The sequence below is a fragment of the Condylura cristata genome, unplaced genomic scaffold, assembly GCF_000260355.1.
Source record: "Condylura cristata isolate star-nosed mole 26May11 unplaced genomic scaffold, ConCri1.0 scaffold00032, whole genome shotgun sequence".
NCBI classification, from domain to species: Eukaryota; Metazoa; Chordata; class Mammalia; order Eulipotyphla; family Talpidae; genus Condylura; species Condylura cristata.
Genome location: NW_004567133.1, coordinates 11,155,261 through 11,173,736, shown reverse-complemented (window position 1 = coordinate 11,173,736; position 18,476 = coordinate 11,155,261). Strand labels below are relative to the sequence as shown.

Here is an 18,476-nt window from a genome sequence, read left to right as displayed (position 1 = left end):
GGAGGAACAAAAGAGCAATTAGTTATGCTTGAGACAATATCTATTCTTTCTTTCATGTGCTTCACATATCACCCAAATGGCATTTGCTTATAAAAGGCATATCCAATTTCTGGATTTCCCAGTAAGTCCAACAAATGCTATTTTAAAACTTAAAAATTAAGGTTTGGTTATAAACTAAAGCTTATTAATGTTAAGAAAAAATATCCTGGTAAAGACGCAATCTACACACCTCTGTTGAAAGTCTGTTAGAGACTGTGTTCTCCAGAGCAGAAGAGCAATACAGCTGTAAGGTGCTCAACACCGGCAGGGACTGTGAAACCGTCAAAGTTGAAAGTCTCAGGGGTCCAATAGCTATGCGGGAGGTTTGCTTCAAGTATTTTACCACATTTCTGAAACGAAATATTTATTGTTAATAAGTGAGATTTTTTTATTTGTAGCCACTGAAGGGATGAATGACTTTAATAAGATGTTAGGAATAGCCTGTTCTTTACTGAAAATGAAAAAGCAAGTCACATTTCATTTACTTTTAACCTCAGTATATGTTAGCAGTGTTGTATTCACATACACAACTTCAACAATTAAAATGAAGTTATCTTAAGTAATACAGAGCTGTTAACAACCTCACCCCACATGTATGTACACAATCATGTACACGAAGCACATACATTTATCATATGGTACACGTAATACACATTCACCTCCTGAGAATTAAACTTACTCAGTTATAGACTGCCACTTCTGATCTTGTTCTATATGGTTTAAAGCAGTTGCCAAACAAACAGAACTTCTCAATAACTGAACTTCAATGGATTTCTGAAGTTCCCTGGGATCTGGGCTTAACATGTTAGGGAGCAGTTTTTTCATATCTACAAAGTTTAAAAAACCATTAAAAATGGTAAACAAACAAAAAAAAGACCATTAAAAGTTAACCTTCATTTAATGTACAAAAGTGACAAGATATTTAACAGTATTAAAAAATAATTACCAGTGAATACTTCATTTCATATTTAAGTTCAGAAAGATGAGCTTTATTAAATTAAGCAATCTCTGATGGCATTATGAAAATTATTACTTCATACTAAATTTTATCTTAATTGCCCCCCCAACTCCACAAAACACCCACAAAGCCAGCTGACTTCAAGGATTCAAAAATCAGTAAGTCAACCTACTAGTCAACAAGGAGCAAATCTAGACACACAATGGGAAATCTTCAATGAATCTAGCAAACAATGCTAAATACAAAATGCTCATACAACTAAGTTTAGTATAACATTTAAAAAATATTCCAGGGGTAGATAAAAAAGGAAATTAATAAATCAAACTGTTGAGCAAGGGGGGAAAACCTCTTAACTGTAGTTTTTCAAAACAAATGGCAAAAGATAAAACTCACAGTACTACTATTCCCTTTTCTTAGTTAATTTTAAACTATTTGACTTTCCAAATCAAGTATGAATAGAATGACTCTAAATTTTTTGCTTCACAAGGGACTTCTGCCCATAAGTAATTATATAACTTTCAGGTTTTCCAGGAAAATATACTAAGCAAACCACTTTAACAACTTGCCCAAAAAAATAATTTTTGAACTGCCCAAATACCTATTTTTTCTTTTGATCCTCCAGCAAGTAGATTGATATTTTCTCCAGGTAACAATTCTAATTGCTCAGTACATTCAACAAATTCTCCAGACTCAAAACTGCTCAGTGATCTGTAATTAAAACATAGGTTAGCTTGCACTACATCCTATCCCAGTCTGTGGAACCGCTTGAAAAATAGAACAAATTCCAGAAGAAGAGTGTTCAGTTACACAGGATTTTTGTAGAAGTTTCTTCCACACAGATCACCATTTTGTTTTTAAGTTGAAGAGGTTAGCGCCATCTTACTTAGTACTGAAACTCGAGCAGCAAAGTGGAAAGTCACAGATCTAGGTGTTAGCTCAGATACTCATCCCTCCATGTCTCCTTCCTCTTTTTGTCTGCTGTAGTCCATATATATGGAGGGCCGGTCCCACAAACCACAAGAGACCTCTGCCAAGTACCTTCAACGCCTACTACTCCATGTGCAGTCACTAAATTCCCTCCGCAGCTTCCTTCCTCACCTAAAGAAAGCACAAGCCCCGGCAGCCAGCCTTCCTATCAGAGTGCCTCAACCTTACATCCTAATTCTTCTTTCACTACTGGCCTCCCCTCCCTTCTCCCTCTCTTGTTGTTTCAAGAAATCTCCTTACCTTATCTGAAAGGGTGACACTTCTGAAACTCTTCCTGTTATCCTATAGGAAAGATTTCAGCTAGCTCTGCACTGGCTTACAGTTTTTCTCAATCTCTCTTTTCTATTAATTATTCATTTGTCCTGTTTCTCTTACTATGTAGCCTCCCTTCCAACTCAGCCTGAATCCACTACTGGAAAAACACACCTTTGACTATACCTGCTAGATCAATGCAAGCACCAGCTTCTTAACATTTCTCCCACTACAAGATCTGTGTTCTCTCCAGCAGCAGAGTGTCTATGTGCCCACAGAGCTCTACAATGCCCCCATACCACCTTCCGCTGAAGAGAAATTCCTCAGAAAAACAAGCACAGGCTTTAATTTCCTTTACCTTTCCACCCCCAATCTGGCATCCACTCCCAAAACTCTATGTCTATCACTTTAACTGCTTTCCTCACGACACAGAAAACACGGAATCTGATTAGTGTTTCATTCAATGCACTTCAATCATGTTTCTTAAAACTCTGCTTTCTAGTGGCTCCTCCCTTTTAGCCTAACAGAATGCTTAATTTCTCTAAGATTCAAAGTAAGTATTTTGTAAATTTCTCTTTGATTCTAGATGAACCTAAATACAAGACAATAATATTAGAAATAAAATATACCAAAAAAAGTATATAAAACATTTTTCAAAAATAATTACAAATACTGTTCACCTACATTTCATTCTTTAATCACCTAATTATTCAGTATGATTTATATATTTGCAATGAATTAATACTGACAAATGTAGCATAATACATAATGCAGCTAAAGAACATTTAAATTCAGTTTGGAAGAGAGAAAAATACGCCCATCAATGATTTTACAAAAATGCAAGATTATCTTAAACTATATGTCAGGATTTGGGGCATAAGAATTCCTGATGTATAAAAAACCATAATCACTTTACAATCTCTTGTATATTTTTACAAGGGTATTTTTGTTCATAATGAACTTATAATCAGCATGATTATAAGTAATATTCTTTTTAATTCTGTGTTCTATTTAACTTACTACTAAACCTTTTTGTTTTTGTTTTTTTAGAAGATTTATTTATTTGGGCCCTCCCTGGTGGCACAGTGGTTTAAAGCACTGCACTGAGAAGCTAAAGCCACTTCTGCATGAGTTCGATTCCCACCTGCCCCGGAGGTGACCACATGGCGCGGCAGACCTCTCCTGACCCGCCTGCTGCTCCCCTCAGAAGTGTACTTCGTCGATCTGCCTGTTCTGCTCCCCGCTCTGTCTCTGGTGAATCCTCTCACCCTCCGCATCTCTGGCCTGTACCCCAGTTCTGTATGAATAGATCTTTAAAAAAATTTTTTTCTTTAAAAAAAGATTAGTCAAAGTAATTGTGAATATTTCCCCATAAGAATTTGACCTTTCTTGAAAATTAAATACAGTCTCTTTTAAAAAGCACATTCTCTCCATCCACCACAGTGACTGCCTCTCCTTCACTTCAAGAACTAGTACTACTCAGTTAACCAACCAAAGTTTGTCACTTTCAAATCCCTCTACCACACAACAGTGCTCAACCTGGTTACTTCTTAGCACACAACAGTATTCAACCTGCTTACTTCTTACGTATAAAGCTCTTGTTACTTGTTGTCTCTGGGGTCCCTGCTATGGCCAACTACTCCAGTCTGGTTCTGCTGTGCAACTACCACTTCCTCCATGTCTTTTGAGTTTTCTTCCAAGGCCCCCTTTTCTCTTCCTTAACAAGGACACTCAAAAGGACTCTGACCACGGCCCTTTTTTGCTTCCACATACTCTTTCTCCAGAGACTTATCTCTAATTTGATGGCTTGCAGAGTCTTTGGAATATTAGAATAAAAAGGACATTTCATTAACCCCTATGTAATAGTGATCCTCAAAACTCTCTCTAGCTTAAGACATTTCCTTTAATTGCAAATCCAATTCTTAACTACATATTAAACAATCTCATCTGCATGTTTCACAAGCACCTTAAACATGCCTCATTATTCTGTCTGTTCCTACTTCAATTAATGATGTGTTATCACCTCCCTCCACTTTGCCCTATCCCACTCAGCAAATTACTGGCCTTCATGTTTCTACCTTTGCCCCCCAAAGCTCCAATCTCTGCATGCCACAGCAGAATGAACCACTTAGATCATAACATGTCACCTGTGTTTAAATGGCACCTAGTACTTTCTCTTACTATCAGTTAAAGTCAAAGTTCTCATAATTTTTGTCTCCAACTTTATCTCCTATTATTCACTCTGCTCCAACCATATTGGCCTCCCAGAAATTTCCAGATTCCAAGCCGATCACTCTTGTACAAGTCTGTTACCCCAATACTGTGCTCTCATGGCATCCTCAGGGCACTCCCCAACCTTGTACATATGCCCATGTGACTCCTCACTTACTATAAGATCAGTTCCACAGTCAGATTGTGCCTCTCTTATAGGTACTGCTACATCCTTCTGACTGGCATATACAGTACACACACCAACAGAGAAACTGCCATTAGCCCATGTACTCACTGAAAGCTGAGCTCCTCGATGCAGGGAGTGCTAATGAGCCTCATAACCCCAGTCAAGTGTCTGAGGCATAGCAAGCACTCAAATTTTGAATAAAAGGATTAATTTATGCACAAAGCAAACAAAAGAAGCAGGATAAGGAAGTTTAATTAACACATGTTCACAAACTTACCTTCTTTGGAATGTTTTTGATACATTCAAACAATTTAGAGATTAAACCATTAATTGGGATCCTTATTCAAACAGTAACAAAAATCTGCTTATTCATTTTCATTTCAGAATAGGCTGAGGATCAACACCAAATGACTGCTCAACAGTGATGTTTTCTCATTGTAAAAGAACCTTCCCCTCCCATCTATTACTGACTGCTTATTGTTGTAACTTTCAGCATCTTCCAACAGTAGATCTTTTCCTGACAAAGAGCAAGACTTAAAGCTTCTAAAAATGCATTTAATGAAGCTATGTATCATTATTTATAATTGAAAAGAAATCTTACTTTATGTAGTTGAAATCAGCCTTTAGGTTGAGAGAAGTACTGCTGGTACTCTTTTTCAAGTCATGAATTGCATTCTGCCATTCCTGAACAGCAGCCCAGTCCGCAATTGAAATATAGCACTCACAGGCTTTATTTCCCAAATAATTTATAACTTCAGGGGAAGAGTCAGTTGGTTTGGACAACACAGTTTTTCTGGATTCACCTGAGTAAGTATTTTATGAAACAAAGAGAGAAAGATACAGAAGTCATATTTCAAAAAGTGTATAACTAAAAATATGCAGTAAGATCAGCAGTATAAATTATTTAACTACAACCTTTTTTTTCTGGAAGCCCAAGTACTATGCTATGGTGGTGGGATAACCACAGGGACTACACCAGAGGGTAGAAGTCTAACACTAGGCAAAAGATTAACAAAGATCTAAGAAAATAAGTATATAAAACATTAAGGATTTTTTTAATGAAAAACATACAAGAATATAAATACAGAAATACATAAGTAAAAAAAAAAGTGGGGGGCAGGGGAGAGAACCACTAACTAAACACTCACCGTTCAGAGAATGTTTGGGGCTGGCACTGTTGCGCCCGGCATTGGCCAAACTGAGAACAGATTTGTCAAAGCTGGAGATGCAGCAATCAACACCTGTCATGGCACACAGATGCTCCTGGTACTCTACAGAGGCCTTTTCAAACCTTCAACACAAAATCAAAGTCTTGTTTTTAAACTATCCATTTATTTAATTTCCTCCCTAAACTTTTGAGAAGAGTGAATCACTCAAAATAGTGAGCTGAACCAGTGAGTCAATTATTTTACATGGGGATGGAATGCACAAATTATAGACTTCTTCACAACAAATGGAAATAAATGTAAAGATCATTTAGTATTAAAGAAAAACAAAGAGCATCTAATCTCAAAGTGTGCAAAGGCTACACAGAAGAAACCAAAAAAAAAAAAGTTTTTTTTTTTTTTAAAGGTTTATGTATTTATGCATATAAGAACTGGGATATAGGCCAGAGGTGCAGGGGGGTGAAAGGATTCCCCAGAGAGAGTGGGGAGCAAAACAGGCAGACTGACTGAAATACACTGCTGAGGGAGCAGCGGGCGGGTCAGGAGAGGTCTGCTGTGCCCTGTGGGTCACTCCCTGGCTGGGGATTGAACTTGTGCTGTAGTGGCTTTGCAAAGATCCACAGTGCTGTGCTTTAAGCCACTAAAGCACCAGAGAGAGCCCATAAAGTAACAGTTCTAATGGTATAAAAACTTGGAAGCTTTCAGATATCAAAGAAACACCACAGTCATTAAAAACAAAGTTATAAATGGGAAATTAGCAACAATCCTGATAATAAAATCTCATATATCAATAAAAAGAAGTAGCCATGAACATATAATCTATGCTTCCGATCAATGTAATCCATAGGGAAAGTTCTATTTCATTAGTAAAGAAATATAAGTTAAAACAAAAATGTTCTTCCCCGATGGTGGTAACAGGGTTCTCATTTCTCAGCAACACTCTGTATGCACTCAAAGCCGAAGGGACAGCGACTCTACTTCTAGGAGTATAAATGGGGACCCATCTTTTTTGTATTGTAGCTGAGCAATATGTGTTTTAAGTTATAGCTTACAGCCTTTCTTCCACGAAATCATTTTGCAGATAACAGTTTTCAAAGAAAAGTAATCACAACTGTGAAGAAATAATTAGGTGTCATTGTGTTAAGATCAGTGAAAAATATCAGGAACAATCTTACAACCCAACGACAAGGATGTTAAATTATAGTACACTCAAAAATTAGCATAACTGTGTAATTTACAATCACACTGTAGGATATTTAACGGAAAAACATTTTTTTTTCTTTTTTAAATTTTGCTGACTGGAAAGAGCAAAACCATACAAAAACGCAAAATTGCAATTTTTGTGAAAAGGGAGGTAGGAAACTGAACGAATCAAATACAGCAGAACCACACAGATGTCAAAAGTTATCACTAGAAGGTGGCATTATAAGCAGTTCTTTTATTTTTCCTACAATTTCAGACTAGGTAAAAATTGTCTGGAAAGTTATCTTGAGCTTCACCCAGAAAAGTAAACATAGACTGTAGTGGTACATGCATATTTGTCTAAAAGAATCAAATGAGTTTGAATGTAGCATGTGAAGAACTAATGAGCCACAAGTGTAATTTGTACCAGACTCTGGTGTCGAAGGTTATCTACTAATGATCAAGTTTCAAAAGTTATTTATAAAACAAGTAACTGGCAGCACTTTATGACCGATAGTCTACTAATCATAAATTAGACACCCCAGGCCCTCCCTGGTGCCGCAGCGGGTTAAAGCACAGCACTGAGAATCTAAAGCTGTTTCCCCATGAGTTCGATTCCCGCCTGCCCCGGAGGTGACCACATGGTGTGGTCACCTCCCGTTGCTCCCCTCAGTACTTCATCAATCTGCCTGTTCTGTTCCCCACTCTTGTCTCTGGTGAAGCCTCTCACCGCCCCTGAGCCTCTGGCCTGCACTCCTGTTCTATATGCACAAATAAATAACTTTAAAAAAAAAAATTAGACACCCCAGTTTTACTGCTAATTAAAGAACAGATTTAAAGTGCCCCCTAGCCAAGTGGTTTCAGAAACCTTTAACTAGTGAAACTAAAAAGAGTTAACTCTTAACTATGTATTAATTGTCAATACCAAATATTTAAACATAAAAAAATCCTATCACCCATTTCCTTCCCTTCCAGCTTACCTCCCTTCAGCCTGTTGAGCCACCGAGTTAATCCACAGAAGACTTTTTCCAATAACTGAAGATGACCAGACAGCAATTCCCTGTATAGCTTCAGGACAATGAAGCTCACACAGTGCTTCTACCACCATCATGATGGTTACTTCTAATTCATTTCCCTGGGAATTACAAAATTAAAATTAATCATGGGTCTCAATATCAAATTCAAATCTCTAAATTTACCACTATTGATCATAATCCAAGCCTGTTTCAAGTCAAATGGAGTTCATTATTTTACAATATTGTAATATTTAGCTTAGGAACCTTGAAAAGTTGTATTTAATGTTAACTACAAAAAAGCAACTGACAGAATTAGCTATAACACTACACTTTACCTGAGCTAGGTTTGTCTTCATTTCTGTAAGCAAGTCAAAGCCATGTCTCACTGTCACAGCAGGCTGACCTGCCAACAATCCAACTCTCATGATAGAGAGTCGGATTCGAGTCAGCCAGTCTTGACAGGTTTGGCGATTGGTATAGAAGAAAGTCCGAATGACCTTTGGAATAAAGAGAAAGACGCTCAGAATGGATCCGTATTCTAGTACAAATGTCTCAAATACACATAAAACAAGCGACAAGTCTGCTGTCATCACACCTCTTGCACACATTGCCAGGTTTGACCATACACCTGGTTACAAAGTCACACTTGGACCACTGAAACCAACCTTGGGAGGTGACGTCAATGCATTAGCACATCCCTCATATGCATTATACATTAACTTCTCCAAATTTTCTAGATACTGCAGAAGAAGAACAAGTCTGAGTTGGTTGCTACTGTGCCCTTCATCGTTGTCTGCAGTTGTCCATTGACTAACATCCTGATCAGGGTTTAATGTGTGAGCTGCAAGACTTCTAATGATGCCTAAAAGCAAAGACAATGTGCTAAACTTAAAATAAATCTTTAAAAATTTAGTTTTTCTTGGAGACAATTTCACAAATTCACATTACTTAGTATCCTCTTATATATCAAGCATTTAAAGACAGAACTCTCAACATGAAAGTTCTTTGCCTTTAGTAGAGACAATTAGACATCTGAACAAAATTGGACAACCACCCTATTTCCAACACAATTAATTCAGAGAAAGTTTATTCAAATAAACTTATCTATAAGATGAAATAATAAGGTATTAAAGAAAGACTTCAAGTATTTGTTTTAACACAGAAATCCACACTACTTATTGTAAAGTTTGAAGCTATTTACATTACAAACTTTGAAAAAGCACAAAATTAATTACCTTCTATTGTCTGGAAAGTATCTTGAGCTCTGCCCAGTGGGGTTCTCAACTTAGAAAGGACCGTGAACTGTGCTGCTTCCCAAATAGCCCACTGCCAGAGAACGGCATCAGTCTTCAGAAGATTGCGGGGAATGGCTGATTGGTCACGCTTATCCAGTCTCTGGCAGCTATAGAACAATCTTTCTAACCAATTGTCCTTCCTGGGAAAAGTAATTTCATATTTAACAGATAATGACAATTTCTTTTTAATAATAACAAAAAAAATTTTCCAGAAGAATGAGAATAAGGAGCTATAATTTTTCCAACCCACAAAACACAAAAACTGTTAAGCTGGAAAGCAGTCTATCCCCACTTCTCACTGTGATGTGCTCTGTGTGCATACATTGTTAGGGTTAAGTGGCTCAGGACAATCTGCTATCAGGATAAAACATTAATGACAACTAAGCCTCTCCAAAATTTGTGTGTCTGCGGCCCCTATCCAAGAGCACTGATAACCAGATCAGATCAGTTAACTGTCAAGCACATTTTATCACTCAATTTCAAAGCATGTTTGTTTCCTCAGATGCTATCTTCAAAGCAATCCTTCCAAATACTATAAAGTAAAATAATCCACTTGAGAAAAATTCTACCTTTTACACTACCCCAATACATTTTCTCTCAAAACTAAGTATAAAGTCAAGATATTCAATTGTATTTAAATTACTTTTCCAGATAAAAGAATGAAAGAAATGTCTTACCCTGTTCTATGAGAGTTTCCATATAAAATAAAACTAATAACATCAGAGAAATCTTGGGGGTGGAATGTGTTACTTGGTGCTTTACTCATGTGGCTTCTTAATGCTAAAGAAATTTCCTGAATTTCTGTGTGATTATTATTGCTGTAGACAGAAAATAAAGTCATTATTACTCAAAAAGTTTTAGTTCAAGGGTTAATACACAAAAGTGGGTTATGTACTTGTTAATGATATTCAGAAGTTAAAAAAAATAAAATTTTAAGTACTCATGGCTTCCAAATTCATCAAAACCAATAAAATATTATAGTTAAGGTTTTTAAGTAATTGAACACATTTGGCACTGAATGAACTATCACTGTATGAACTATCACATACTGATGACGATGAGATAATATAGTACAGAAAAAGAACTTCTGTTATTTCCTTGGACACACATAATTTGATCCTTTGACTTCTCTTTAATGAGAGAAGCAGCACACAAGATGCTACATTGACTAACAGGTATTTTGCCTTTTCCTGACCTAAAGGAGGCAGTAACACTATGGTGGGCTATCTTCGCCCCAAAACAATTACTATACCTTAGGACAACATCTAAAGGAATTGACTTCAAAAGCTTCCCAAATGCTTGTCGAATACGAGTTCCACTATGGACTAGTTGAACACGGCAAACATCAACACATCTACAAAAAATGAAATAGGTGATACAATTGTGGTGTGTGGTAATATACCCAACTAACGAGGGTCAGTGTCAAAAGGTAGGCTCTTTCAAACATACCTTTGTAAAAGGTCATCTGGTAAGGAAGAGGACAAAGCATGTAGACTGCTACACGCCTGTAGGCAGACATTCACATCTTCGACAAGAGCTATTAGAAAATTAAATGTTACTTTCAGTGTACCAAAGCTATTTTTAGTTTTTAGTGAAAGCAGAAGCTCCCTTCTACTGCTAAGATGACTGGTTAAACTATAAGCCAGTGCACTATAATTTCTGAACCCACTGATTTATTAAACAAGCAATGAGTGACGAGGAATTATTTCTGCCTAGAATTTTTACTGGCAATAAAATTTGGGAAAATAATACATCTAGCAAAATCCACTGAAACCGACTGGTCCTCAATCAAACCTTTGTCTGAGGTGAGGGTATTTGTTTAAAGTTTATGGCACATATTAAAAAAATTCCTCCAAGCTTACTTTAAATATAATCACGTTAAATTAACATTTTTTTCATACTACCAGAAAAAAATTTAAGAGAGATTTTTTTTATGCATCTGTTATTAAAATGTTGACTATATATTCTAGGTCATCAAGAATGCTCTTTCTCCCCAAAGATCTAGTAAGTGTTAACAAAAAAACAAAATTAAATAATCACAGAATCTTACTGTTAGCTAAAAGGCCTTTACAAAATTTATGGAAAGATGGAAGAGCAAACAGAGGTGCGTATGTTTCAGATTTCTTCATTAAAACAGCCACTTCCAAAGCCCAAGTCATTAACAGTTTCCTGAAACACAAAATATGTAGTTGATTTTATATTAAAAACAAAAATAACTTTAAAACTCTTATTCTCAAATTAACAAACCAAATGAATAAAAATTAGTAACAGTTAATATTATAAAAAAATTAGTTACCTTGTGTCCTGGTTAAGATTATCTTTCTTAAGCAATATTCCCAGGAGATTTAATATAATAGAGAAATGTTTTTTTGTAGCTGTAGTTACAGTACTAATCACGGCTCCATCAAACAAAGACGGGGATGAAGAACTAAGACTACTGGATATAAAGTGATCATGCCTGGAAGACAGAATACAGATCATCTTTCCACCCTCAACTAAGAAGACAAATGCAATTCTAAAGTGAAATCAGTGTATTTTTTAAAATCTAGACTTTAAAGCACCCATCTTTCTCTTTTAAAAGAAACTTTTCTTCCATTGTACATGTAAAGACAGTACCTTGTGCAATGGGAGTACAATGTGTAGAGCACTGCATACTGAATAGCCGGGAAGTGGACAGCCAGGTCACTATGAACAACCATCAGGTTCTTACTCAGGAGGGCAAAGACAGTTGGTGAAAGTGCCCACATCTGTTAACATTTAAAAAAAAAAAAATTAATGTTTGCCTCCTCCTAGTCATATATAAGCACACCAAAAGCTTTTCTTCCAAAATTAGTATGTTTACATATTTACACATATTAGAAAACTATTCAAACTTGGAAATGATCTACTACACTAAACCTAGGGTCAACACACAGCTTCTCTGAAGATAAGAGAATAAGTATCTTGCACCTTGTGGGCTATAAAGTCCTCAATTCTACAACTGCAGTGACATAACAGTCCTATGAGTAAGTGGCTGTGTTCCAATAAAATTGCCTTTAACAAACAGGAGATGGGCCCTCCCTGGTGGCGCAAAGGATTAGGATGCAGCACTGCAAGCTAGCCATAGCAGCTTCAGTTCGAGTTCGATCCTCTGCCCCAAAGGTGATCCACATGGCAAGGCAGACCTCTCCTTTTCCCACCCGCTGCTCCCCTCAGCACTGTACTTCACCTCTGGCTTGTACCCCAGTTTTATGTCAATAAATAAGTATTAAAAAAAAAAAACCAGGAGACATTTGATGATGGTTGCACTTGCTGTGAATACTATGTAAATCATCAAACTGTATACAATAACTTTAGTGATAAATATATTATCTCAGTAAAGTTTTATTTTAAAAGACATAAGGTCATAGGCTGAATTTCACAAATTTTACCCTTAACATAGAAGATTATATCTCCACAATTATGCATGGACTACAAATGACAAGTTGCCTTGTTCTCTAACAACAAAGATATGTCCTCCCTTCTTTACTAAGGTACTCCCCTTCCCTGCTGTTCCATCCCCCTGCTGTTCAAATGTTAAAAAACAAAGAATTTGCTACAACCTGACAACATTCACCAAGTTATGATGTTTTCCTTCTCTCTTAGAAAACTTTGTTCCTTAATTACATCCCTTTAATTTTATTTACAATGTCTCAATACGGCCCTCCCTGGTAGCTAAAACAGCACAGCATCACTAAGAAGCTAAAGTCACTTCAGCATGAGTTTGATCCCAGCCACGGAGGTGATCCACATGGTGTGGCAGGCTTCTCCTGACCCGCCTGCTACTCCCTCAGTAGTGCATTTCAGTTAACCTGCCTGTTCTGCTCCCCACTCTGTCTCTGGTGAATCCTCTCACCATCTACGCACCTCTGGCCTGTACCCCAGCTCTGTACGCATAAGTAAATCAATCTTTAAAAAACTAAATAAAATGTCTCAGTACTACAAAGTCCAATGCAGTAGGGGGAAAAATAAACCACAGCAATAATTAAAAACCTAAAGATTACATTTCCTTAAGATATCTTTATAAATTCTTTTCCAAAAGAACATGTACATACTCATAGGGAAAAGTAGCACTCAGAGTAAAACGATATGTAAGCTCTAACTATACTGGAGAGAAGGGAGCACCCAGGAGGAAGAAGCTACAGAGTTAAAGGAACTAGACAAAGTGTGGCTGTGGGAAATATTAACCAATTTCCTATGAGCATGCTAGAGTAATAGCTTTCTAAAAACTAGAACAAGTAAGAAACCTGTTAAAGGAAAAAGAGCTAAACACAATGGCAAAACAAAACCTGTCAATTTTAATTATTCAGACAAGTCCTTATTAAGGTTATTTGTCTGTAGATCCACTGTATGTTAATAAATGAGCTACATAAACATGCAAAGAAGTTTACCCTGAGGATAAAATAAGCTATTATGACACTCACCCCAATCAACGAGTTTTTGGCATTTCCAATTGTAGTCAGAGCACTGAGGTCAAATATAACTACAAATTTTGCATTGTCTACATTGAACACATGATTCTTAAAAGCCTCATGTTTTATTTCAGAACAGGCATCAGGAAGTTGTAGACTGTGTAGCAGACTGTTTAGGGCACAAGTCATTTCTCCCAAAATTAACTTATAGGCAGTCTCCAAAACAGGAATATTCTTCAGGCTGAGCACTGCTTGATAAACAGCATGAGCTACAGCAACAACCTTAAAAAGAAAATTCAGAAATAATTAAGTAGAAAATACAGAAACAATTAAGTAGAAGATAAATTACTATCTGCACAATGGTGGTAATGATGTAAATTCATTTTAATATTGAAAAATTCACATTACAGAACATCAAACACCTTTATTTTCAAGAAACCAATCAATCTTAAGGCACCTACACATAGTGATAAGTTTTATTTTAATAAAACTAAAAAGCGTTATTTTAATAAAGCTAAAAAGCTTTAAAATGGCAATATGAAATTTCTTACTAGATAATTTTTTAAAAACAGCTGGTGCCAAGCTAAGTACACAAACAGCTTATTAAGACTGGTCTCCTACATTTTAGAAAGTATATGGTAGTTTTGACCAAGAGTCTGTTGACAAGCTAATAGAGTCTACTTATAATATACACACTTCTTCTGAATTTATTATCATAAATATGTCTAATTTTTTAAATGAAATCTTAACAAATTTAATAAAAACAAGCAATAAATATAAAAGATTATCTAGCATATTACAGATCAAGGTACACACAGCATGACAATCAACACATGTTCAGTTAAATGAAACATTAGTCATTATCTTATACATCAAGTATTTATCATTTTAGTCAACTTCATTTATGTAATTTACCAAATAACATAAATCAAATTCTACAATGACCTAAGTTATATCAAGTCATCATCAATCTATCACTTACCTCTTTTTCTTTATGGTAACGCAAAAATAGTAGTTTAGATGATGGTATAAACAATTTTTCCACAAATGATGATGGTAGTTTTGTATTTATTTGTTCAACAATCTAGAAGAATAAAATTATAAAATGAAAATAAATGAACTATTAAGTCCTAAAAGAGCATGAAAGAAACTTAAATGAACAACGTGAAAAGTGAAATAGTGGTTTGCTCTGATAAGGCTATATACAATATAATTCCAACTACATGATACTACAGAAAAAGCAAAACTATGGGGACAATAAAAAGAACAATGGTTGCCAGAAGTTTGAGGGAAGAGGAGAGAAAAATAGGTGAGACACTAGGGATTCCTAGGGTAATAATTCTTATGATACTGTGATAATGAATATTTAGCATTATGCATGGGTTGTCAAAACATAAAATATACAATACAGACTGAATATTCAAGTAAATGGTGGACTTCAGTTAATGGTAGGGACTATGGGATGGTCTGGCAGAGGGCTGGTGTAGAAACAACACCTAGAAGGGGAGAGCCTTTACTCTAAAACACAAATAATAATGGAAGCCAATGTCAATGCAATCAAAAATACCATTTTGCTTCAATAACTAATAAATGAGCCACACGAATGCAAGGTGTCAAGAACAGGGGAACCTATTGAGAGGAGTTTATGGGAACTCTAGTTTCTGCATAATTTTTCAGTAAACCTTAAAATTGCTCTGAAAATAAGTAGTTTATTAAATACATAAATGCATGTGTATATGAAATCTTAAATGAAATCTCAACAAATTTAATAAAAACAAGTAATAAATATAAAAGATTATCTAGCACATTAACAGATCAAGGTACACACAGCATGACAATCAACACATGTTCAGTTAAATGAACTGAATTATTTATTTAGCTAAATAGTAAGGTCTTTACATTGTGATGTTAAATTATTTAGATAAATTATACCTAAACAAGGACAGGTTTTTACACTGGCAAAAAGTAACACTGGCACAAATGTTCACCAGAATGACATCTAGAATTTGCTTTGAAATAATTCAGTTGGGGGTGGAGGACAGCATGGAGGCGGCAGAGCTGGAGGCCTAGATGACACCAGATGGGCCATGTGTTTCTGATCACAGAAACTGAGTACAAAGTATGCAGAGATTCACTACACTATTTTTTTCTGAGATGCTCTCCAGAAGTCCCAAATAAAAGGGAGAGAGAGGAAACAGATTATGAGTAGTAAAAACTATAAAAGTAGTTTCATATGGAAAACAAAAACATGTGATACTGTCTCTTATAAAGTATTTGTCAGATATTATATAAGGTACTTGCAGGTACTGTGAAGAATGATGCTACCTCCAACAAAACAAACACAAGGACAGTGAGATGAGCCACAAAATCCTGAAAGTTAATAGATACTATAACAAAAGTAAATTAATTATATAAATAAGACTATAATTAACAGTCTTGTTAAAAAAAAAACAACAAAAACTATAACCACCAACCACCAAGGCCTTGATTTCTTTCATGTCATTTTTAATTTAAGGGCCTGAATAAACAAAGTTATTCAAAAGCAACAACAAAAACGTCACATACCAATGTGAGTAAATTCAAGACTGAGATGGTATAATCTGTACCACAAGTCTGGCAGTTCTCCAGTTGATCTAATCCATATGTAATGACCATGTCACAATGTATAGTCATGCTAGGATCCAAGCTGCCGAGCAAAACACCAACACACTCATTAGCAGCTGTCAACACAGCCTCAGAAAAAAACACTTGGTTTGCAGCCGTCACACATCTCATTACTCTGTACAGAACCTGCAAATAGGGAAAACAAGCGGCTTTTTAAATATTTCACATGCTTCCACAGAATAGAAACAAAAATACTTTCTATTTAATTCATTTTTAACTACAAATTAACTGCTTGCTTGTCAGTTGTCTAACAGTCTAGTTCTCAGGGAATGAATAACATAAAGGGTATCTTTCATATAATGCACAAAAATGACCTTGCCAAACTACTGTGATGAAATTTACTGTCCTCTATTTCCCTTATACCTAATCTTTGTAATCATGAAATATACCAGAACTTAAAAAATATTAAAAGGATATTAATAGCATTGGAATAACTTGCCATGAGAGTAACTTTCTACAATCTAAGATATGAGGCTTTTGGCATCCAACCTTTTAAAAACTAAGCATCTAAGTGACCTTTAGCCTATGGAAATTCATGAACTGATGTTTTCTTTGTAAAGGCAAGTATTCTCATTACCATACAAGAGACTCTTCTTTGCAAATTATGAAAGTCACATAATTTCCAACAACAAGAAAAACACCCCCATTAAACTATAATAATCATTGTTAATGCACTACATTTCCAGTAAAAATAACTGGGAAAAAACAGAACTGATAGAGAAAAATTAATTTTTTCTAAATATTCAATAAACACTACAAAGAGGTTTTGAAAAACCTACATACAGTTTTAAAAGCCCTAAGAGTACAAGAAATATATAATTATCTTAAGAAAATGACTATGTTCTCCTCTTTTACATTTGAGTTAACTGTCTTTATTTCAACTTTGACCATCATTATACCAGTATTTAACTAGTAAATGCTAAATAAAAATATTAAGACCTTTTGATGAGGTTTAAAATATAAGTTGGTGTTAATTATCTTTGGAAGCTGACATTTCTGCTCAAACACACAATTAACTTATGACGAATTACATATCTAATAAATATCCCAGCTTATCTACCAACATGCACAACAAAAGCAAATGCTCATTAAAAACTAATTTTTATATAAATATAAAATTTATAATATAACTATTAATATAATTCATTAAATTTGTTAATGACTGTATTATGCACGTTTCTTTTTATTCAAGTAGATTTAATGATGGACATTCCCTTCTTTGTCTATTTACACAGGCCCTGTCCCTGGATATAAATCAGGGAAGCTAATATCTGCAGCTGCTGAAGTGTGGCAATCTAGTTACAACTTATAACTGATGTCTCAGACTACTACATATCAAGTTTTAATTGTCTCTATATCTTTTGATGCCAGGCTATCAAACTGTTTCATATTGTTGTGCTCAGAAAAAAATATTTATAGACACTTTTCCTTTAGGGTGTTGTTCTTAAAATGCTTTATAAAAAAAACTGAAAATTTTTCAAGAAAAATTATAACTAATATTATAAAATGAAATACTAAGTTTTTAAAGTTACATATAAAAAAACAAAAAAATACTAATGAAGTATCTCCCAAGAAAGGACATTTTTTTAGAGGTGTCTTTTCTACCCTGGAGGTGGGGGTGTGGTGGGATGCCAGTAACTAGGAGGGGAATGAATAGGATATAGTAAGATTCCCTACTTTTCTGGTTTTTTAAGAAAGTAACCAGATGTATACATACATATGTGCATGAATGCATGCTCAACAAAGGACTAAAAACACAGTTCACTAGCTAAAGACACATTTACAATACCAAATTATTTTAGTTTTGAATGATACCTGAAACTCCTAAAGATACTTACATCTGTTACATAAGCCTCAGTAATTGGAGGACCACGGATTGGGCTGAAGCGTTCCCCAATGCTCCTCACCACAGTACTGAATACCCGGAGAAGTGCTGCCAACTTTGGTAATGACACTGATGGAGGAGGAACATCTTCATCCACTGACTCCCCAGAAGCCACATGGCTGAGATCCTTAAATGAAATTCACATTTTAACAGGTTTTTTTTTTAATATTTATTTATTTATGCATACAGAACTGGGGTACAGGC

At 35.4% G+C, this 18,476-nt stretch overlaps 1 protein-coding gene across 1 annotated transcript in view; it reads right to left on the bottom strand.

Annotated features, from left to right (window-relative positions):
• The window catches only part of SMG1 (SMG1 phosphatidylinositol 3-kinase-related kinase), a 92,350-nt gene that overhangs the window by 39,249 nt on the left and 34,625 nt on the right, over positions 1 to 18,476 (bottom strand). Inside the window, exons 10-28 of the mRNA XM_004692098.2 lie at positions 18,226 to 18,399; positions 16,289 to 16,513; positions 14,706 to 14,807; positions 13,736 to 14,005; positions 11,910 to 12,040; positions 11,590 to 11,751; positions 11,344 to 11,462; positions 10,743 to 10,830; positions 10,546 to 10,647; positions 9,971 to 10,111; positions 9,234 to 9,433; positions 8,664 to 8,860; positions 8,334 to 8,495; positions 7,963 to 8,117; positions 5,783 to 5,925; positions 5,236 to 5,437; positions 1,596 to 1,705; positions 719 to 866; positions 230 to 389 (exon numbers count right to left, since the gene is read on the bottom strand). Coding sequence (XP_004692155.1) covers positions 230 to 389; positions 719 to 866; positions 1,596 to 1,705; positions 5,236 to 5,437; positions 5,783 to 5,925; positions 7,963 to 8,117; positions 8,334 to 8,495; positions 8,664 to 8,860; positions 9,234 to 9,433; positions 9,971 to 10,111; positions 10,546 to 10,647; positions 10,743 to 10,830; positions 11,344 to 11,462; positions 11,590 to 11,751; positions 11,910 to 12,040; positions 13,736 to 14,005; positions 14,706 to 14,807; positions 16,289 to 16,513; positions 18,226 to 18,399 — 2,991 coding nt within the window. The remainder of the gene's footprint in view (positions 1 to 229; positions 390 to 718; positions 867 to 1,595; positions 1,706 to 5,235; positions 5,438 to 5,782; positions 5,926 to 7,962; positions 8,118 to 8,333; positions 8,496 to 8,663; positions 8,861 to 9,233; positions 9,434 to 9,970; positions 10,112 to 10,545; positions 10,648 to 10,742; positions 10,831 to 11,343; positions 11,463 to 11,589; positions 11,752 to 11,909; positions 12,041 to 13,735; positions 14,006 to 14,705; positions 14,808 to 16,288; positions 16,514 to 18,225; positions 18,400 to 18,476) is intronic.